At 38.8% G+C, this 23,739-nt stretch overlaps 1 protein-coding gene across 8 annotated transcripts in view; it reads left to right on the plus strand.

Annotated features, from left to right (window-relative positions):
- FMR1 (fragile X messenger ribonucleoprotein 1) overlaps positions 1–23,739 on the plus strand; it is a 75,597-nt gene that overhangs the window by 24,806 nt on the left and 27,052 nt on the right. For all 8 annotated transcript variants that reach the window (XM_037148539.2, XM_053657485.1, XM_037148542.2 and 5 more), the window contains exons 4-7: positions 1,766–1,837; positions 2,119–2,267; positions 4,242–4,335; positions 4,420–4,536. In XM_037148539.2, the coding sequence (XP_037004434.1) occupies positions 1,766–1,837; positions 2,119–2,267; positions 4,242–4,335; positions 4,420–4,536 (432 nt within the window). The remainder of the gene's footprint in view (positions 1–1,765; positions 1,838–2,118; positions 2,268–4,241; positions 4,336–4,419; positions 4,537–23,739) is intronic.

A 23,739-nucleotide genomic window follows, 5' to 3' on the forward strand; every position in this document is an offset into this window, starting at 1 on the left:
GTATTTGAATTCTTATTTTCTGTGCTAGGTACAGACGATGCAGTGAAACAGAAGAGTCCCCTGCCTTTGATGAGGTCACATTCTAATGAGGATTGCTAACATGGCAGGTGTAAGTCCTAGGAAGAAAAATAAGTAAGAGGATAGAAGGTGATATAGGGGCAGGAGTGCTGTTTTGGACAGTGCTCAGAGAAGTTTTCTGGATATTTAGGTCTCTGTTTTTTCTCTACAATTTGAAATCAGAAATAGATTAAAGTACTATTTATTTACTAAAAACGTACTCAGTATCTACTAGGTGTAAGGAACTGGGCTCAGTTTTGTGAGGGATCCCAGTAAGGAACTAAACACTATTTATACTTGAAGACCTTTAGATATTCATTTTCTTCAGGAGACTACAAGCTCCCTGAAGGCAGGAATCAGGACTTTTGGTCTGTCTATATTAGGAATGTTCATAATAGTGTTTGGTTGGATAAAGGGAACTTTTTCTCAGTTGTATCACATGACAGGCGGTGTGACCAATGAGTCACTGTTGCTAGGTTGACCTCATACAATATTGCCTAATATAGCAGGTTATTGCTCTGGCTAGAGCAGAGTGGAAAGGAAATGATGGTAGCAAGAGGGAAAGGTAGGTTAAATTAAGTTTTATTTATTCACTGTGTGATATATCCATTAATTTTAAGTTATGAAAGAGGTAAGACACCAGGTCTTTTGGTCAGTATGTATCAGAAATTCTCATAATATTAACAGATAGAGGGGCTTTTTTTTTCTCCAACTTAGTCACAGACAGGTGGGGACCAATGAGACACCGTTGCAGGGATGACCTCTTTGTTTTACGTAACAATTACCAGGTTATTTCTCTGGCTTGAGCAGAGTTGTTGTTGGGGGAAGAGGGAAAGGTAGGTCGGGTTAAGTTGTATTTAGTCACACATGTTACTATTAACTTCAGTTGTAAAAGGAAGATAAGAGTTGGGGCTTTGAGTTGCTTGTTAGCCTTAGGCTTTGTACTTCTCTCTGATTGCTCCTCCTCACCCCCCCTTGTCCTCCTTGCTTCTTCTTTCTGCTTCTGATTATTACTGTTTCTCTATGTATACTATATTAACTTTGATTTGCTAGTGTTTTCACAAAAGGTTCCATGCTGTACATCGTAAATGAACTTTGAAGTGGTCACGAGAGAGAGAGTGGTTAGAAGAACTGATGCACAGTGTGTGAGAGCAGGAAGGTGGTATCCTGAGCATTGCCAACATGGAGTTGTCTGTTTTAGTGGAGAGGGTACAAGTGACCAGCAAGTGACCAAGGATCTGTTCATTTAGTCCCTAGGAGACATGAATGCCAGGATGGTATTTTTAGTGGGCTGTGAGTAGTATGCAGCCTTACCCATTTAGTGACCATGCAGCCAGGTGTAGGCCCAGATCAGGGACTTCCAATTATTTGCTTATTAGACTAAAAAAAAAGTTTGTACATTTTTAGATATATATTTTTTGACTTTCAAAGTACTGAAGAAAAGTATGCCCAGGTTTATGAATAGTCAGCTTATTGCTGAATTAAAACAGATAAATAGAAAAGATCGTTTTACAGGGCTCTCTCAGGTAATCAGGTAGTTTCTGATTATGTAGCTCTGTCTAGCTGTAGGGGTATCATCTAGTTTAAGGATACATCATATGGGTTTGAAAGACACCTAAGGTCATTTAAAAAAATTTTCCTCAATGTCTTATCTATAAATTTCTGAATGATGTTAATCATGAAATATTCTGTTGTAATCTTTGTGTAGGTTTATTCCAGAGCAAATGAAAAAGAGCCTTGCTGTTGGTGGTTAGCTAAAGTGAGGATGATAAAGGGTGAGGTAGGAAAATGCATATTTAACATTTTTTCCTATACTGTATCTCTTTACTAAACTCAGGTACAACAATTCAGCCTGGATTTGTATTTTAAAGAAATAAATAACTTGAGTCATTTTATTAAACTGTTCTCTCTACATGTTTAGTATGTTTCATGTGTTTCAGTTAATTGATCAAATACAGTTTTTATACTCTCTAGAGAATTAAAAACATGCTGAATAGGTGTAGCTTATTGCTCTTACTTTAAACACTATGACCAGGAATGAATTTTATTTATTTCTCTCAGTTTTACGTGATTGAATATGCAGCATGTGATGCTACGTACAACGAAATTGTCACAATTGAACGTCTGCGATCAGTTAATCCCAACAAACCTGCCACAAAAGATACTTTTCATAAAATCAAATTGGACGTGCCAGAAGACTTACGACAAATGTAAGTTGATGTGCAAGAAATGCTGAGAATTTACAGGTGATAGGCAATTAGTTTATAAGAATAAACATTTTAAAATAAAAATAAAATTTAAAATTTAGTGAAAATGGTTTGCAAAATGTGTCCAGTTATATAACTAAACCAGCATTGCACTTGTTTAAACCTACTTGTCTGGATACCTGGCTAATGTACATTTATTTTCTAAAATAAATTAACTTTGTTCACAGGCTTTTAAGATTTTGAACTGATTAATACAGATTTTGTCATAAGTCACAAATCAAATTCTAGACAGTGAAGATTACTCCAGGTTTTTTTCCCTTTTAACTAATATTTTCAAATAAATATGTAATATATGTAATAACTAGAGCTAATGAAGCTTCAAAAGGTCATCTCTATCTTTTTTTTTTTTTTACAGGGACATGTTTGGGGGCTGTGTGTCAGCAGGGAGACCTGCATGTGGTGTGCATGGCTGTGAGAGGTGGGGTTGTGGCATCCACCAATGCGAGCAACAAATGGTCGGAAACTTTCAGGAGTTTAAGATGGAACTTTATTGGCCAAAGTTTTACCTGCGCAGGGGCGAACTCTCGAGGTGTCCGGAGACACAGTGCCAAAATGGCTGCAAATGAGAGTTGCGCCTGGCGCTTACAGCCTAGGGTTTTTATTGGGGTGAGCAAGCAAGCAAGCAAGCAAGCAAATACAGAAGCAGACGTAGCTATTAGCAGTTGGCTATCTCGAGAGAACACACATGGCTATGCTCTCTGCTTGCAACAATGGATACTTTTCTGCAAAGACAAGGTCATGCACAAGGCGGTTATCTTGTTCAGCACTCTTTGTACTTTCTGTACTTTCTGTCTTCCTTGCTGAGTCAGTCTGGAGCCTGCCTCGGGTTCCTCTTGGCTACTTTTACCTAATTCCGGGCCTAACAGGGTCAGTGCTGGCACATGTGTGTGGCTGGGCTGAGGACTCTTCATTTGTTCCTGCCCATCCTCCCTGAAGGTTCAGTGGGATGAACAGGGAAGGTCCCAGGCCAGGAGCTGCAGGCATGGGGCAGTGGGCAAGGGCAGGCAGAGATATGGGGGCATCTCTTCCTCCCCCATCAACTTCCCACCTCCAGGCCCTCTGACTAGGAGATGGTCACAGTCCCTACCTGAAGGGAAGGGAGGAGTGTGAGTGCGTGTGTGTGCATGTGTGTGTCTTTGGCATCCTCTTTTTTTTTTTAGTTGTATTTTTTCCCATTACCATTTAGTCCCCTTTCACCCTCCTCCCCCACTGCAATCACCACACTATTATCTATGTCCAGGAATCCTTTTTCCAAAGATCATCTCTATCTTGATTTGGTGTAAGGCTGAAAAGACTTTTTAGTTAAAAGATTTTTAAAGATTGTGTCCAAGGGTTGTAGTAAGTTTGATTTGGGCTTGCTGCACTTTAAACATTAATGTGCAGTTCAAAATGCATAGGAATCTTGCATTTTGATTATAGATATTTCATAGGCATGTACATTTTTGTGCCTTCTGATTCATGTATATTTCCTTCTCTTCCTTAAACTGGTCAGCAGTTTTTCTTTATAAAAGAAGAAAAACAAAACAAAAGGAAGGAACAACAAAACAAAATTGGGTCCCCTGTACCCTATCTCCAACAGTTTTCCACAGTTAACTCAACAATATTACTTACTTATATTTAATTGAAATGAGGAAGCCTGCAAAGGAAGAATGCCTTCCCTAAATATATCACTGTTGGTAATCTAAGAACATCCATAATCCCTTAAGAATATAATTTTTTTCCTTTATAATCTCAAGTGCTTGATTAAGTTGAGTGTTTCAGAGGTTCACAGCAAAAGAACTAAACCTTTAAATAGATATATATCTTGCATAAATCACCACATTTAATATGAGTCCACAATTCTAAGTACAGATCTTTATGCCAGTAGTTGATAATCATTCATCTTAATTTCACAATGGATATTTATTTTATTTTTAGGTGTGCCAAAGAATCGGCACATAAGGACTTTAAAAAGGCAGTTGGAGCATTTTCTGTAACTTATGATCCAGAAAATTATCAGCTTGTCATTTTGGTGAGTATTTTTGACTTATTTTGGTGTTCATCATTTAGGGCATTTGCTTTAATAATAATAACGGTGTTAATTTATATCTTTTAGTCTGTCAGTGAAGTCACCTCAAAGCGAGCACACATGCTGATTGACATGCACTTTCGTAGTCTGCGAACTAAGCTGTCTCTGATACTGAGAAATGAAGAGGCCAGTAAGCAGTTAGAGGTATGTGGCTTTCCCTAGTGCTGCTTGTAATGGTATCTAGAATGGTAACTGTTCAGTTACAAAACTTAAATAAGGGCAGATTGTTCTTTATTTAGTGTTTGTTAGCAGTTCCTTATATTTTATATTTAAAAAATTAAATCAGGCCAAACATAATAATACTAAAGTTTTTGAGCATGAGAATTGAAAATTAAACACCAGTTATGTATATTAAGGAACTTCTGAAACTTGCTTTTACTAGAAGTTCATCAAAGCTGCTAATAAAATATTACACATTATCATTAAACTACTTGAGAGTATTTAAATATCAAATCATCATTCTTTTTTAAAAAGATATTGTTTATCTTTAGAGGGGAAGGGAAGGAGAAAAGGAGAGAAATATTAATGTATGGTTGCCTTTCTTGTATCCCCTGCTGGGAACTGGCCTGCAACCCAGGCATGTGCCCTAACTGGGAATCGAACCTTGATCCTTTGGTTTGCAGGCCTGCGCTCAGTGCACCGAGCTACACCAGCCAGGGCTCAAATCATATTCTTTTCATTATTTATGTTTATCTCTGTTTAAAAGGATATATATCTTCTTTATTCTAATCAGTTGTCACTCTTTAAAACTCCTGTCTTCAGATTCCTGCCAGAAGCTATTTCTCTAACTTACTATTTCATCTCTCAAGGTGAATTTGATCTACATTTATTAATCCTTCAATAATTTCCATCACCATACATTCGTTTTCATTGATAACTATCTAGTACTTCCATCCATTACCGAAGAAACTAAGTTCAAAAAAAGGGGGGAAGTTTCTGGTTCACAGGCTTGCGCTCAATCCACTGAGCTACACCAGCCAGGGCAAAAAAAGGGGGGGGGTTTCAAACTGCATTTTAAGAGAGAAAATAGTCAAGGTTGTATTCTTGTAAAATCCTGTGAAACTTGCCCCCTTCCAGTTTGATGTGTACTTTCTAAACTCTTAGCAAGGGAGGAGACACTTGAATCTTCTGTTGGTATATCTCTTTTCGCTACTTTGCTTTCCTTATGGCCATGGAAGTCTGTTAAATAGGTTTTTGCTCTCATTCTTTCTTAATGCCCTTGTGTTCATAATTTGATGGTTTCTTTAGTAGTGATTATCTCATAACTTTCAGTTCAAAACAACCTCCTTAATTCTCATTATGAGTATGATGGAAATATACTCATATGCCTCTTCTTAGGCATCTTAGACATCTAATTCTTAAATGAATTGTTGTACCTTAGGCTTATCATGTATCAGTGCATTATCAATGAAAATAATAAACTAGGTGAATGAACCTGAACTAAAAAAAAAAATTCTTGTTTTTAAAGATTGTATTCATTTTTAGAGAGAGGGGAAGAGAAGGAGAGAAATATCAATGTGCAGTTGGCTCAGTTGCTTCTCTCACACCCCAATACTGGGGATGTGGTCTGCAACCCAGGCATGTGCCCTGATTGGGAATTGAACCGGTGACCCTTTGGTTTGCAGCCTGTGCTCAATCCACTGAGCTACACCAGCCAGAGCTAAAAAAAAAAGTTCTTAAAATCCTACAAATATTTGATAAATTCTGTTAATCTAACTTACACAAAAAGGTATTATACTTTTTTAAGTATATTTTATTGGTTATGCTATTACTGTTGTCCAGATTTCTTTCTCCTCTTTATTCCCCTCAGACCAACATTCTCTACCCCCTTCATTCACATCCTTGGGTTGTACATATAACTTCTTTCACTTCTCCTTTGCCTACATTATTCTTAACCTGCCCCTGTGTATTTTATACTTACCAATTATGGTGCTTATTCCCTGTAACTTTTCCCCTGATATCCCCCATCCCCGCTCCCTTCTCACTGATAACCCTCCATGTGATTTCCATTCCTGTGATTCTGCTCTTGTTCTAGTTGTTTGCTTAGTTTGTTTTTGTGTTTTAGGTTCAGTTTTTGATAGTTATGAGTTTGTTGTCATTTTACTGTTCATATTTTTCATCTTTTTCTTAGATAAGTCCCTTTAACATTTCCTATAATAAGGGCTTGGTGATGATGAACTCCTTGAACTTGACCTTATCTGAGAAGCACTTTATCTGCCTTTCCATTCTAAATGAAAGCTTTGCTGGATAGAGCAATCTTGGATGTAGGTCCTTGCCTTTCCTAACTTGGAATACTTCTTTCCAGCCCCCTCTTGCCTGCAAGGTTTCTTTTGAGAAATCAGCTGATAGTCTTATGGGCACTCCTTTGTATATAACTGTCTCCTTTTCTCTTGCTGCTTTTAAAATTCTCTCCTCATCTCTAATCTTATGTAATGTAATTATGGTGACCTCAGTGTGTTCCTCCTTAGGTCCAACCTCTTTGGATATCTCTGAGCTTCCTGGACTTCCTGGAAGTCTGTTTCCTTCACCAGATTGAGGAAGTTCTTCTTCATTATTTCTTCAAATATGTTTTCAATTTCTTGTTCTTCCATTTCTCCTTTTGGCACCCCTGTGATTCCGATGTTGGAATTTTTTAAGTTGTCCCAGAGGTTCCTAAGCCTGTCCTCATTTTTCTTTTTTTTGAATTCTTGAATCATTCTGTTCTGGTAGAATGTTTTTTTCTTCCTTCTCTTCCATATCCTTGATTTGAGTCCTGGTTTCTTTCCTTTCACTGTTGGTTCTCCATGTATTTTCTTCTTTATTTCACTTTCCACATCCTTCACATTTCCCTCTATTTTGCGTTGCACTCAATCATTTCTGTGAGTGTCCTCATTACCAGTGTTTTGAACTGTGCATCTGATAGGTTGGCTCTCTCTTCATCATGTAGTTTTATTTTTGGACTTTGAACTCTTCTTTCATTTGAGCCAAATGTTTTTGACTTAGCACACCTGTTATGTTGTAAGGGGAGGAGCCATAGGTATTGGCCAGGGTGTGGCAACCCAAGTCATTGCATTGTGGCATGGTATGTGGCCCCATATACCATGCCACAGGTCTGAGAGGGAACAGTGCCGCTTGCTGGGATCTCAGCAGGCTTTCAGTCACTTCCTCTTTTACCCACAAGCAAATTGGGCCCTTCTGGTGCTGATTCCCGGGTGGGTGGGTTTGTGTATGTTCTACAACCCCTGTGGATCTCTGCAATAAACTCTCTCATGGAGCTTCAAATTTCTCCTGCTGTCACAAACCCCACTGGTTTTTACAGCCAGAGGTTTTGAGGTTTTCTTTTCCTGCACTAGAACTCTGGTTTGCACAGTTTGTGTCATTCCCCAGTTGTTCCTCCCCGTTTATCTGCATCATACCTCATTTTAGGTGGTAAGAGCATATGTAAGATAAGTTGTAAATCTTTCACATTCTTTAATTATTTAATTTAATTACTATACCAACACTTTTATTGTTATTCAAGTACAGTTGTCTCCATTTTCCCTCCAAGGCTGTCCCCCATTAGTCACACCAAGCCCCACCTCCCACCCTCAATCCTACTCCCCTTTGGTTTGTCCATGAGTCCTTTATATATGTTCCTTCATGACCCTTCCCCTTTTATCTCCTGTTATCCCCATTCCCCCTCTCCTCTGGTTACTATCAGTTTGTTCTTTATTTCAATGTCTCTGGTTATATTTTTGTTTACTTTGTTTTATTTATTAGGTCCTATTACTTATAGGTGAGATCATATGGTATTTATTGATACATTTAAAAACTTTTTAGCATATGTATGTATTTTATTTTTAAGTATATTTTATTGATTATACTATTAGAGTTTTCTCAACTTCCCCTTTATTCTCCCTCCCCCGTACCCCCTGCACCCCCCAACTCTCCAGCATTCCCCCCCCTTATCATGTTCATGGGTTGTACTTTTATAAGTTCTTTGGCTTCTCTGTTTCCTATACCATTCTTAACCTTTCCCCATCTATTTTATGCCTCCTAATTATGCTTTTTTAAAAAAGATTTTATTTATCTTTAGAGGGGAAGAGAAGGAGAGAAGGAAAGAAATATCAATGTATGGTTCCCTCTTGTGGGTCCCCTGGTGGGAACTGGCCTGCAACCCAGGCATGTGCCCTGACTGGGAATTGAACAGCGATCCTCTGGTTCGCAGACCCGTGCTCAATCCAGTAAGCTACACCAGCCAGGGCTCTAATTATGCTTCTTATTCCCTGTACCTTTACCCCCTGTTCTTTTCCTCCCCCTCCCCACTGAAAACCCTCCATGTCATTTTCATTTTTATGATTCTAGTTCTGTTCTAGTTGTTTGCTTAGTATTTGTTTTTTTTTTTAGCTTCAGTTGTTGATAGTTGTGAATTTCTTGTCATTTTGCTGTTAATAGTTTTTGATCATCTTCAGTTTCTTAGATAGGTCCCTTTGTCATTTCATATCATAAGGGCTTGGTGATCATGAACTCCTTTAACTTGACCTTATCTGGGAAGCACTTTATCTGCTCTTCCATTCTAGATGATAGCTCGCTGGATAGAGTCATCTTGGATGTAGGTCCTTCGAATGACTTGGAATACTTCTTTCCAGCCCCTTCTTGCTTGCAAGGTTTCTTTTGAGAAATCAGCTGATAGTCTTATAAGCACTCATTTGTAGGTAACTCTCTCCTTTTCTCTTGCTGCTTTTAAGATTCTCTCCATATCTTTAATCTTGGGTATTGTAATGATGTGTTTTGGTGTATTCTTCCTTGGGTCCAAATTCTTTGGGACTCTGAGCTTCCTAGACTTCCTGGAAGTCTATTTCTTTTGCCAGATTGGGGAAGTTTTCCTTCATTATTTGTTCAAATAAGTTTTTAATGTCTTATTATTGTTCTTCTCCTGAACCACCTATAATTCAGATGTTGGAGCATTTAAAGTTGTCCTGGAGGTTCCTAAGTCTTTCTTCAATTGTTTGAATTCTCATTTCTTCATTCTCTTTGAGTTGGATATTTATGTGTTCCCTTTGTTCCATATCCGTGATTTGAGTTGTGGTTTCCTTCCTGTCACTGTTGGTTCCCTGAATATTTTGCTTTATTTCACTTTGGGTGTCCTTCATTTGTTCTTTCATTTTTTAAACAAGCTCAATCAGTTCTGTGAGCATCTTGGTTACTAATGTTTTGAATTCCATATCAGATGGGTTGGCTATCTCCTCATAGCTTAGCTTTTATCCGGAGTTTTGCTCTGTTTTTTCTTCTAGGCCATATTTCTTTGCCTAAGCATACCTGTTAAGTTGTAAGGGGGCAGGGCCTTAGGTATTCTACAGGGTAGGGCAAACCTCTGACGTGCTGTGGTGCTGTCTGTTGGGGAGGAGTCAAAGGAAACAATGCTGCTAGCTTACTGGGCTCTAGCTCCACTTTCCAAGAAACGCTACTGTGAGACTGGGAGTGAGTCTCACCATGGCAACCCCTACCATAGTCCATAGTCAGCTCTGAGTCTCAGTTTTCCTTTCAGTCAGCCCTACCTGCACGGTCTACCGCCTTGCTGCAGGTTTTCTCTGCCAGCCCCATCCACACATTCTGTGGCCTCGCCCCATGTTCTCCATCCACCGGTCTGCTCGTCTCCCTCCTACCAGTTGGTTGATTGTTTCTTTAATTCCTTGGTTGTCGGAGTTTCATGCAGTTTGATTTTCTGGCACTTGTGGTTACCCTATAGACCCCAACAAAAACTACTTAACTTAATAAATGTTTTTGGCAAAACAGCAAGATACAAAGTCCATATTTAGAAATAAAAGCCATTTCTGTACACCAATAATGAAATGTGAGAAATATAAATCAAGGGGAAAATCCCATTTGCTACACGAACAAGAAAAATAAAGTACCTAGGAATAAACCTAACCAAGGATATAGAAGACGTGTACTCAGAAAATCACAGAAGACTAAAGAAGGATATTGAGGAAGACACAAATAAATGGAAACATATACCATGTTCATGGAAGTTCATGTTCATGGTTGTTTATTGTTTTTAGATTAGTTGTTATCCTCCTTTTGGTTCTGCAAGGAAGTGAACGGTTTCTACCTACACCTCCATCTTAGCCAGAACTCTTAAAAGCTTGGAGATCAAACCATTGTACGAGGTATCATTGGCAAATATATTTTCCCATACATTTGGTTCCCTTTTCATTTTAATACTGTTTTCTTTAGATGTGCAGAAGCTTTTAATTTTGATGAAGTCATGTTTATTTATTCTTTCATTAATGTCCCTTGCTCAAGGGACATATCAATGAAAATATTGCTACATGGAATATCTGAGGTTTTCCTGCGTATGTTCTCCTTTAGGAGAACATGGTGTCATGACTTACATTTAAGTCTTTATCCACCTTGAATTTATTTTGTGTTGGTGTAAGTTGGTGCTTAAGTTTCATTTTTTGCATGTAGCTGTCCATCTTTCCCTACACAATCGGTTGAGAAGCTGTTTTTACTCCATTTTATGATTCTGCCCTCTCTGGTGAATATTAATTGACCATATACATGGGTTTATTTCTGGGCTCTGTCCTCTATTCCATTCATCTGTTTCTGTTCCTTTGCTAGTACCAGACTTGGGTTTGTTTGTTTGTTTTGGGGGGGGAAGGAGAAAGAGTGGAAGAGAAGCATCAATGTGTGGTTGCCTCTCATGTGTCCCCTAGTGGGGACCTGGCCTGCAACCCAGGCTATGTGCTCTGACTGAGAATCGAAACGGTGACCCTTTGCTTCACAGGCCCGTGATCAATCCACTGAGCTACACCAGCCAGAGCCCAGACTTGTTTTGATTACAGTGGCATTGTAGTATACTTTGATATCAGGTATTGTGATCTCTCCTACTTAGTACTTCTTTCCCAGAATTGATGTGACTGTTCGAGATTGTTTATGGTTCCATGTAAATGTTTGAAATGTATGTTCTATATCTGTGAAATATGTCATTGGCATTTTAATAGGAATTACCTTGAATCTATAAACCACTTTGGGTAGTATGGACATTTTGAGGATGATTACTCTTCCACTCCATGAACATGGTATATGTTTCCATTTATTTGTGTCTTCCTCAGTATCTTTCTTTAGTCTTCTGTGGTTTTCTGAGTACACGTCTTCTATATCCTTGGTTAGGTTTATTCCTAGGTACTTTATTTTTCTTGTTCGTGTAGCAAATGGGATTTTCCCCTTGATTTATATTTCTCACATTTCATTATTGGTGTACAGAAATGGCTTTTATTTCTAAATATGGACTTTGTATCTTGCTGTTTTGCCAAAAACATTTATTAGGTTAAGTAGTTTTTGTTGGAGTCTATAGGGTTTTCTACATATACCATCATGCCATCTGTAATCAATGACACTTTTACTTTGTCCTTTCCAATGTGGATGCCTGTAGATTCTTTATCTTGTCTGATCTCTGTGGCTAGGACTTCCAATGCTATTTGGAATATAAGTGGTGAGAGTAGAAATCTTGTTAAAGTCTTGTTCTTGACTTTAGTGGAAAAACTTTTAGTTTTTGCCCATTGAGTATGATGTTGGCTGTAGGCTTCTCGTATGTACCCCTTTTTAGGTTGCAGAATGCTCCCTCTACTCCCACTTTGCTGAATGCCTTAATCACAAATACATGCTGTACCTTACCCAAAATTTTTTTTGCCTCTGTTGATATGATCTTGTGATTTTTTTCTTTCCTATTGTTTATGCGGTACATTACATTTATTAATTTGAGGATATTGTACCATTCTTGCATGCCTGGGACGAATCCCACTTGTTCATGATGTATGATCTTTTTAATGTATTGCTGGATGCCGTTTGCCAATATTTCATTGAGGATTTTTTCATCTGTTGTCATCGTTGATATTGGCCTGTAGTGTTCTTTTGTTCTACTATCTATATCTGGTTTTGGGATTAGGATGATGCTGGCCTCATGAAAAGAGTTTGGAAGTCTCCCCTCTTCTTGGATTTTTTGGAATAGTCTGAGAGGGATAGTGGTTAGTTCTTAATTAAATGTTTTGTGAAATTCTCCTGTGAAACTGACTGGCCCAGGGCTTTTGTGTGTTGGGAGTGTTTTCATTACTGCTTCAATTTCACCAGCTGACATCGGTCTGTTTAGGATTTCTGCTGCTTTTTGATAGAGTTTGCAAGATTATGTATTTCTAGATAATCATGCGTTTCAACCATATTTTCAAATTTCTTGACATGTATTTCTTCACATTAGTTTCTTACAACCCTTTCTATTTCTGTTGGATGAGTTGTAATCTCTCTTCTTTCATTTCTGATTGTGCTTATTTGGGTCTTCTCTCTGTTTTTCTTGATCAGTCTGGTGAAAGCCTTGTCAGTTTTGTTTTATCTTTTCAGACAACCAGCGCTTGGATTTATTGATCCTTTGAATTGTCCTTTTAGTTCTATGTCATCTAATTGTGCTATGATAATGATTATTTCTTTCCTTCTGCTTCCTCTGGGCTTTGTTTATTTTTTGTTCCTCCACTTCTTACAGTGGAGGATCATCTTTAGGTAGGGTTAGATTTGTTGTTGTTTTTTTAAATATTTCTCTCTTTTTTATGTAGGCCTGTATCACCATGAATTACCCTCTTAGGACTGCCTTCATCATGTCCCATAGATTTTGGAATGTTGTGAATTCATTTTAATTTCTTTCCAGAAACTTTGACTTTTTTCTTAATCTCATTTTTTAAATATGTTTTATTGATTATGCCATTACAGTTCTATTTCCCTTCTTCATTCCCCTCCACTCTGCACACCCCCTCTCCCACCATTCTCCACCTTTAGGTCATGTCCCTGTGTCACAAATTTTTTAGATTTTATATTTCCCATACTATTCTTGCTGCTCCCTCCCCACTATTTTCTACCTACTGTCTGTGCTACTTATTTTCTGTACTTTCTTCTTCATTCTCCTCCTCCCACTCCCCAATTGCTAACCCCCCATGTGATCTCCATTTCTGTGGTTCCACTCCTGATATAGCTGTCCTCTTAGTTTGCTTTTGTTTTAGGTATGGTTGTTAATAACTGAGTTTGCTGTCCTTTCACTGTTTGTCTTTTTTATCTTCTTTTTCTTAGGTAAGTCCCGTTAACATTTCATATAATAAGGGCTTCGTGATGACAAACTCCTTGAACTTGACCTTATCTGAGAAGCACTTTATCTGCCCTTGCATTCTAAATGAAAGCTTTGCTGGATAGAGCAGTCTTCGTTGTAGGCCTTTGGATTTCATGACTTGGAATACTTCTTTCCAGCCCCTTCTTCCCTATAAGGTCTCTTTTGAGAAATCAGCTGACAATCTGATTGGAACTCCTTTGTAGGTGACTGTCCCCTTAGCTCTTGCTGCTTCTAGAATTGTCTCCTTCATTTTAATCTTGGGTAATGTAATGATGATGTGCCTTGGTGTGTTCCTCCTTGGATGTACCTTCTTTGGGACTCTCTGAGCTTCTTGGATTTCCTGGAAGTCTATTTCCTTTGCCAGATTGGGGAAGTTTTCCTTTTTTATTTTTTCAAATAAGTTTTCCACTTGTTGCTCTTCCTCTTCCCCTTCTGATACCCCTATAAATTGAATGTTGGAAGGTTTAGAGATGTCCTGGAGGTTCCTAAGCCTCTCCTAATTTTTTTGAATTCTTGTTTCTTCATTCTTTTCTGTTTGGTCATTTTTTTCCTCCTTCTGGTTCATTCCTTTGATTTGAGTCCCAGTTTCCTTTCCATCATTATTAGTTTCCTGTGCATTTCCCTTCATTTCAATTAGTTTAGCCTTCATTTGTTCCTCTAATTTGTGAGTAAAATCAACCAGTTCTATGAGTGTCCTGATCACCAGTGTTTTGAACTGTGCATCTGATAGGTTGGCTATCTCTTGGTCACTTAGAAGTGTTGGCTCTGGGGCTTTGAGCTGTTCTCAAGCCATAATATTTTGATCTTTTCACGCCTGTTACATATGAGGGACAGAGCCTTAGGTGTTCACCAGGGTGGAGTCACCAGGTTGCTGGGTTGTGATGCTGTATGTGGTGGCAGGGTCAGAGAGGGGCAATGGCATGTGTTCTGCTCTCTCTTAGATTTCGGTCCCCTCTGCTGCTTCCTGCAAGTGAACTGGGGCCCCCAGTGCTGGCTGCTGTGTGTGTATGGGCCTGTGCACCCTCTAGGACCCTGTGGGTCTATCCAACAAACTCTCTGTGAGCCTGGAAGCTTCTCCTGGCACTTTGACCATGAAAGTTTATCCAATTGGTGTTTTTAGTCTTCAATTCCCGTTGCTGGGGCTCTAGCCTACGTGGTCTGTCTCACTGCTCGCTCCTTCGCCTGGTTTATCTGCCTTTGAATGTGTGACTGCAGTCAGCCAGCCGCCTTGCGCCCCCACTGGGTCTTTCTGTTGCCACCCCACACCTGGGATCTGCCAACCACCGCCTGTGTGCCTGGGTCGGTCTGGCCACGTCTTCCTGCCTGACCTGCTCCACCAGCTGCTGACACCGCCCCTCCTAGTCTGGCTGAATGGTTCATTGTTGTCAGACTTCCGTACAGTTCAATTTTCTGTGTTTTGATTGCGTTTTTGTTACTAAAATTTTGCCGTGTTTATACTTGGTTGTGCAAGGAGGCAGAGTGTTTCCACCTGTGCCTCCATCTTGGCTGGGAGTCTTAATCTCATTCTTGACCCCTTCGTTGTTTAATAGCATGCTGTTCAGTCTCCATGAGTTTTGAGTGTTGTTGAGTTTTTTTCCCTTGAGGTTTGTTTCTACTTTCAGTCCCTTGTGGTCAGAGAAAATTTCAATTTTCTTGAATTTTTTGAGGCTTGTTTTGTATCCTATCATATGGTCTATCTTTCAAAATGTTCCATGTGCACTTCAAAAGAATGTATATTTTCCTTTTTTGTGACGAAAGGTTCTTTGTATCAGGTAAGTCCATTCGGTCTGGGGCATTGGTCAGTGTCACAATATCCTTGTTGATAATCGTGTTTGGAAGATCTGTCGAATGTTGATAGTGGGGTATGAAAATCTACTGTAAATGTGTTGCTTTCTGTATCTTTCTTGAAGTCTTCCAGGATTTTCCTTTTTGGGTGTGTTGGGGACATACATGGTTATAATTTTTATGCCTTCTTGATGGATTCTTCCCTTGAGTATTATGAAGTGTCCTTCTGTGTCTCTTTTTATGGCATTTGTTTTGAAGTCTGTTTTGTCTAAGTATTGCTACCCAAGCTTGTTTTCTTTTATTTTCCCTGTGCATTTGCCTCAAATGTTTTTACCAACTCTTCACTTTCAGTCTGTGTAGGTCTTTTGTTCTTGGTGGGTCTCTTATAGGTAGCATATGTGTGGGTCCTGATTTCTTATCCATTCAGCTACCCTGTGTCTTTTGATTGAAGCATTTAATGCATTAACATTTAAGGTTATTATTGATAGGTACTTATTCATTGCCATTTTTCCTCCTTGTACCAGTGTTCTCTATCTCACTGTTTTTCCTCCTCTTCTTAAAGCACCTCCTTTAGCATATGTTGCAGTACTGGTTTGGTAGAGCTGTATTCTTTTAGCCTTATTTTGTCTGGGAAACTCCTTATTTTGCCTTCCATTTTAATTGAGTGGCTTACTGGCCGGAGCAGTGTTGGTTTAGGGCTTTCCTTTACTTGGAATATTTCTTTATATTTTCCTTTTTATTTATTTTTTTAAAATTTAATGCTTGTCGACTTACAGTTTTCTGTCTTTTACTCCCATCCCAAACCACTCCTCCAGTGCTCCTCATCTCCTCCCATTTGCATGCTTCTTAGTTTTTTTCCATGTGTCCTTTACACTTGTTTCTGTAAATCCTTCCCCTTTCCCCTGAAATTCTCTCCCCTCTGGTCACTGTCCGCTTATTTTCTATTTCAGTGTCTTTTGTTATATTTTGCTTGCTTGTTTGTTTTGTTGTTTAGATTCCTGTTAAAAGTGAGATTATATGGTACTTGTGTTTCACTGCCTGAATTATTTCACACAGCATAATGCTTTCCAATTCCCTCCATGTTGCAAAGGAGAGGAACTCCTTCTTTCTTTCTGTTGTATAGAATTTCATTGTGTAAATGTACCATAGCTTTTTGATCCATTCACTTAACTGACAGAAACCTAGGTTGCTTCCAGTACTTGGCTGTTGTAAATTGTGCTGCTGTGAACATTGGGGTGCATAACTTATTTTGGATTGGTGTTTCAGGGTTCTTAGGATATAATCCCAGCAGTGGCATTGCTGGGTCAAAAGGCAGGTCCACTTTTTGTTTTCTGAGAAAATCCCATACTGTTTTCCATAGTGATTGTACCACTCTGCAATCTCACCAACAATGAATTAGGGTCCCCTTTTACCAACAACATTTCCAACACTTGTTCTTTGTTGCTTTGTTTATGATGGCCATTCTGAGGAGTGTAAAGTGGTATCTCATTGTGGTTTTAATTTGCATCTCTCTGAGAGCTAGTGATATTGAGCATCTTTTCATGTGTCTTTGGATCTTCTGTATGCCCTCCTTGGAGAAATGTCTGTTCAAGTCCTTTGCCCATTTTTTAATTGGGTTGCTTGTCTTCCTAAAGTGGAGTTGTGTAAGTTCTTTGTATATTTTGGAAATGAAACCCTTGTCTCAGGTATAATTAGCGAATATGTTTTCCCATACAGTTGGTTCCATTTTATTTTAATACTGTTTATTTTAGCCGTGCAGAAGCTTTTTATTTTGATGAGATCCCATTTGTTTATTTTTTTCTTTTTGTGTCTTGCTCTAGGGGACATATCAGTAAAAATATTGCTGTGTGAAATATCTGAGACTTTCCTGCCTATGTTCTCCTCTAGGATTTTAATAGTGTCTCGGCTTACATTTAAGTCTTTTGTCCACCTTGAATTTATTTTTGTGTATGATGTAAGTTGATGCTCAAGCTTCATTTTTTTGCACACAGCTGTCCAAGTTCTCCCAACACCATTTGTTGAAGAGGTTATTTTTAGTCCATTTTATGTTATTGCCCCCTTTGTCGAATATTAATTGCCCGTAGAGACTTGGATTTATTTCTGGGCTCTCTGTTCTGTTCCATTGGTCTATATGCCTGTTTTTATGCCAGTACCAGGCTGTTTTGATTACAATGGCCTTGTAATACAGTTTTGTATCAGGTATTGTGATTCCTCCTACTTTGTTCTTCTTTCTCAAAATTGCAGCTGTTATTCGGGGTCATTTATGGTTCCATATAAATTTTTGATGTGTTTGTTCTATGTCTGTGAAATATGCCATTGGTACTTTAATAGGTATTGCATTGAATCTGTAAATTGTTTTGTGTAGTATGGACATTTTGATGATGTTAGTTCTTCCTTTCCATGAACATGCTCTATGTTTCCATTTGTTTGTGTCTTCCTTGATTTCTTTCTTCAGTGCTGTGTAGTTTCCTGCATACAGGTCTTTTACCTCTTTGGTTAGGTTTATTCCTAGGTACTTTATTTTTCTTTTTGCTATATCAAATGTGATTTTTTTCTTGATTTCTGCTTCTGCCGATTCCTTGTTAGTATACAAAAATGCCTTTGATTTCTGGATATTGACTTTGTATCATGCTGTTTCGCCAAATTTATTTATTGGGTCATGCAGTTTTGGGTTAGAGTTTACAGGATTTTCCATATACACTGCCATGTCATGTGCAAACAGTGAGTTTTGTTTCCTCCTTTCCGATTTGGATGGCTTTTATTTCCTTTTCTTCTCTGATCACTGTGGCTGAAACTTCCAATGCTTTATTGAATAGAAGTAGTGAAAGTGGACATCCTTGTCTTGTTCCTGATCTTAGTGGAAAAGATTTTAGTTTTTCCCCGTTTAACAAGATTTTGCCTGTAGGATTCGCATATATGCCCTTTTTATATTGAGGAATGTTCTCTCCATTCCTATTTTGCTGAGTGTTTTTATCATAAATGTGTGTTATACCTTATCAAAAGCTTTTCCCGCATCAATTGATATAATCGTGTGATTTTTGTCTTTGCGCTTGTTTATATGATGTATTACATTTACTGGTTTGCGAATATTGTCCCAACCTTGCATCTCTGAGTATGAATCCCACTTGATCATGGTGTATGATTTTTTTAATGTATTGTTGGATGCCATTTGCCAATATTTTGGTGACGGTTTTAGTGTCTGTGTTCATCAGTGATATTGGCCTGAAGTTTTTTGTTGTTGTTGTGTGTTTATCTGGTTTTTGGATTAGGATGGTTTTGGGCTTCATAGAAAGAGTTTGGGAGTCTTCGATCATTTTGGATATTTTGGGATAGTCTGTGAAGTATACGTGTTAGCTCTTTCTTAAATGCTTTGAAGAATTCTCCTGTGAAAATATCTGGTCCAGTGATTTTGTTTGATGAGAGTTTTTTTGTTTGTTGTTTTCATATTTTTTATTTATTTATCTTTGGGGGGAAAGGAGAGGAGGAGAGAAATATCAGTGTATAGCTGCCTGTCATGTATCCCCTGCTGGGAACTGTCCTGCAACCCAGGCATTTGCCTTGACTAGGAATCCAACTGCAATACTCTAGTCCATAGGCCTGAGCTCAATCCACTAAGCTATACCAGCCAGGGCGGGAGTTTTTTTTATTACTGCTTGAATTTCATTTGCTGTTATTGGTCTGTTCAGGCTTTCTGCTTCTTCTTCATTGAGTTTTGGAAGATTTTTTCTAGAAATGTGTCCATTTCCCCTAGGTTTTCAAATTTCTTGGCATACAGTTCTTCATAGTAATTTTTTAACAGTCCCTTCTATTTCTGTGGTATCAGTTGTAATCTCTCCTTTTTCATTTCTGATTGTGTTTATTTGTGTCCTCTCTCTTTTTTTGTTGATAAGCCTGCTTAAAGGCTTCTTAATTTTGTTTATCTTTTCAAAAAAACCCCTCCTGGATTTATTGATCCTTAGAATTGTGCTTTTAGTCTCTATGTCATTTAATTCTGCTCTGATCTTGGTTATTTTCCACTTTCTTGGTTTCTTCTACTTTGTCTGGATTGTCTTTGTTGTTGTTCCTCGAGTTTCTCTAGGCGTTGTATTAGGTTGTTTGTTTGAAATATTTCGATCTTTTTTAGGTAGGCCTGTATTCCTATATACTTCCTTTTTAGTACTGTCTCCACTGTGTCCCATAAGTTTTGGGTTGTCATGAATTCATTTTCACTTGTTTTCAGAAACTTTCTGATTTCTTCCCTAATTTCATTCTTGATCCATTAGTTGTTTAATAGCATGGTATTCAATGTCAATGATTTTTGGGGTTTTTTTGTTTTTTTTTCCTTTGGGGTTGGTTTCCAGTTTCAGTCCCATGTGTTTGGAGAAAATGCTTGGTGTGCTTTCAGTTTTCTTGAATTTGTTGAGGCTTGTTTTTTTTTTTCTATCATGTGATCTGTCTTTGAAATTATTCCGTGTGTATTCAGAAAGAATGTGTATTTCACATTTTCAGGAAGGCTCTCTCTGTATATATATTAATTAAGTCCATTCCATCTAGGGCAGTGCTTAATGCCACCATAACTTTGTTGATACTATGTTTGGGAAAATATGTCTATTTTTGTCAGTGGTGTTTTGCAATCTTTTAGTATAATTGTGTAGCTGTCAATATCTTTCTTGAAGTCCTCTGATTTTCTTTATATACTTGGGTGTTCCTATGTTGGGTCCATATATATTTACAATGTTTGTGTCTTGGTGGATTCTTCCCTTGAGTGTTATGAAGTAACCTTCTGGGTCTCTCTTTATGGCACTTTTTTTAAAATTCTATTTTGTGTGATATGAGAATTGCTACCCTGGGTTTTTTTTTTCCTGTTCCTTTGCTTGGAAAATTGGTTTCCAGCACTTCACTTTCCATCTGTGTAGCTCTTTTGTCCACAGATGGATTCTTGTAGGCAGTATATGTGTGGGTCATGCTTTCTTATCCATTCAGCTATTCTGTGTCTTTTGATTGGAGCATTTAATCCATTTACGTTTAAGGTTATTATTGATAGGTACTTATTCATTGCCATTTTTGTACCTGTGTTCCTCTCTGTCTCTCTCTTTTCCTTCCTTTCCGTAAAGCATTTCCTTTAGCATCCCTTGCAGAGCTGGTTTGGTGGAGGTATATTCTTTTAGACATTTTTGTCTTGGAAGCTCTTTATTTGATCTTCTATCTTGATTGAGAGCATTGCTGGGTAAAGTAGCCTTGGTTGCAGGCCTCTGGTTCTCATTACTTGGAATATTTCTTGCCATTCTGTTCTGGTTTGGAGCGTTTTCATAGAGAAGTCAGCAGCTAACCTTATTGGAGTTCCCTTTTATGTTACTTCCTTTTTCTCCCTTGCTGCCCTTAAGATTCACTCTTTATGTTGGAATTTTGCCATTTTAATGATGATGTATCTTGAAGTGGGCCTCTTTGTGTTCCTCTTGATTGGGACTTTCTGTGATTTTTGAATTTGTGTGACTTTTTCCCTCATGAAATTAGGGAAGTTTCCCTCATTACTTTTTCAATAGGTTTTCTATCCCTGGTTCTTCTTCTCATTCTGGTATTCCTATTTTTTGGATATTGTTACATTTCATATTGTCTTGCATTTCTATTAATCCCTCTTTATTTTTTCTAAGCCTATTTTCTTTTTCTTATTCTTTCTGGGTGTTTTTTTACACTTTGTCTTCCAGCTCACTGATCAGATCTTTTGCGTCATGGATCCTGCTTTGTTACCTTCCACTGTGTTCTTCAGTTCAGAAATTGTATTCTTCATTTCCTGTTGGCCCTTGCTGATAGTTTCTATTTCCTTTTTCATGTTGATATAGTTTGCAGTGAGTTTATTATAGTTCTCTTGTAGTTCCTGGTAGCTTATTGTGAGCTCCTTGAACTTCCTGATAACCAGTGCTTTGAATTCAGTATTTGGTAGTTGACTTGCCTCTATTTCATCTAGCATTTTTTCTGAGGCTTCCTCCTTTCCTTTGATTTGGGGATTCTTTGTTTCCCCATTGTTTGTGAGACTCTTCTTGTTAGCTTCAGCTTGTTAAATTGATTTGTTCTGGCTTATTTGGTTTATGGTGTGAAATTCTGTGGTATAATACCTGTGAGTTTTGGTTGCGTAGTTTCCTTGATCTCCCAAGCTCACTTTGTTTTGGGCTGTCCTTTAACTTGGCTCTGTGTTTGTCTTTGGATTTTGGTTGTTTTCGGTTTTTCTTTTGTTGGTTCTTCTCACCAGCTGGTTAACTGATGGTCCTCTGTAGTCCCCTTTTTTAATTTGTTGTGCTGGTGAGGGCAGGTTGTGTTGAAGCTAGTTCTTCCGTGTGTACAAGGTTTTGAGGATTGTCTTTTGCTGTTGTTCAGTTGTTTATACTGTGTAGGTTTCTCCATTATTGAGTAGTATTTCCAGATAGATGTTGGATTGAGGTTTGTGTGATTTCTACTCCCTCCTTCACCTTCTTCTGTTGTTAATCTGTTGGTAGTTCCTTTGTTGTTGGGTTTCCTCTTCCAGTGGGTATCCTGGTGTTCACCTCTTCCACCTACTTTTTGTGTGTGTGTGATCAATTGGAGGGTGAGACAAAATGGTTTATGACAGCAGGAGAGTATTCTATGATATTTCCACTAGCAGCCAGTAGAGAAGATATAGGAGATGTTTAGGCTATGTATTGTGTTAACTGTAATCTTCAACCCAACTTGCCACTTTTAAGAAATGATGGACAGAAGATAAGACTCTCGTTTAGGAGTGAAGGCTTGTGAGGTGGATCTGGAAAGCAGTGTGGTTGTAGGAGGTCAGATTCTGAGGTAAGGTGAGAATAAAAGATAGTAAATAGGTGTAGTGTGTGAGAGAATAGAGTTAACCACTACAGTAATAGAGATCAGGAGACTGTGAAGTGGCCTAATATCTGGGTGGGGTTTTGTGAAGTATTTACAAGTGCATAGAGCAGCTATTATTTACAATAATATTAGAGCAACAATTATATGACAGAATCTATGTGATCTGAATAACATGAATAGGGAGTATAGACCTTTGAGTAGTGTGCTAAAGGAACACAGGTGAGGTGAAGTATAGAAAATTAGCAATACACTGTGGAGGAGAGAACAGGGGGGAAACCTTTCAAATGACACAATATAACCAGCCAAGACAAAGAAGCCTATACAGAAAGAGGAGGAATATAAAGATAGTATTAAAATAAAAGATGTAAGAAAAATGAAAAAATAATACAAATATGCAATAACTTGTGGCTTCTCTGCTATAGCAAAGTGAGAGTTGTTTCTCTTTCTCTGCTGTTGGGATTCCTCCCTTTTGGGTCCAACTCTGGTGTTGTCATAGTTCCAAGTTTCTTGTCTCTCTTGTGGGAGAAAAAAAAGGCAGGAGAAGGGAGGAAGAAGCTGTAAGTTTGGAAAGAAAGGAAGAAGGGATAATACAAGGAAAGGAAAGGGTGGGAAAAGATATTGAAAGATAAAACAATAATAAAATTAAAAATTAAAAGAATACTTAAAAAAAAAAACAAGCAAACAAATAAAAACAACACACTTCTTGTTTGTTTCCAGCTGGTGAAACCATTTTTTCTGGTCTTGCTGCCTTCAGCAGGCCAAGGGCCTTTTTCCCTTCTCAGTATGTACCCAGCCAGTCTCTTGAGCACTCTCCAAAGAGCTAGCCTGGCGCCTCTCCCCAGCTCTCCAGGGCATGGATCTAGGTCCTCTTCAGGGCACTCTTTCCCAGGGAGTCATCGCTGTGGGCTGGGGTGCGGGTATGTGCGCTCTTGGCCAGGCTTCTCTGGTCATGCAGGCTTGGGCACAAACCCTTGCCAGTGCTATGGGGGAACACATGGCCTTCCGCCACACCTCAGGATCGCTGCCAGGCTGGGTGGGGCCTCTGCCAAGGGGCTTTTGCAGAAGGATCCCTCAAACAGTTCACTTTTTGAGAGGTTCCTTCCACTTAAGCCTGCCTAGCACAGCCCATTTCTCCAGCCAGACTGGTGATTATCAGAGTCGAAACCCGACACTGGGTCTCTCAATTCCCCAAAGCTGGAGACCACAGAGTCTGCGGGTGATCATGGCCCTTTTTCCTTATTCCCCTCTCTGCAGCCTCAAGCAACCAGGTCTCTCTTAGTGTTGCCCAAACCTTGCTTGCCCATAGAGGGAGGGAGCTGATGACCCTGCTCTCTCTTAAGGACCCAGCGGCAGGCCTGGGGCTCCCAAAGAGTCCATGGTAGATCTGCTGGGCGCAATCTGAGGCTGCTGTCACTCCTGTCTTTGCTTTGGTCCCTGATACCCTACTGTCCTGCAGCCGTCTCCTTACCATCTGGTTTTTCAGTGTCCAGTACAATATCTGGTCTCTTATTTTCATATATGCTGGGGAACTGTTGACTGTTTGCTCTGTTCCTCCGTAGATCGGCCAGGTTTTTCTCCCATGTGTAGGGGGAGATAGAATCCACTCCATCCTACTCCATCGCCATCTTCAA

The sequence above is a fragment of the Artibeus jamaicensis genome, unplaced genomic scaffold, assembly GCF_021234435.1.
Source record: "Artibeus jamaicensis isolate MK-2021 breed Jamaican fruit bat unplaced genomic scaffold, CSHL_Jam_final scaffold_461, whole genome shotgun sequence".
Taxonomy (NCBI): Eukaryota; Metazoa; Chordata; class Mammalia; order Chiroptera; family Phyllostomidae; genus Artibeus; species Artibeus jamaicensis.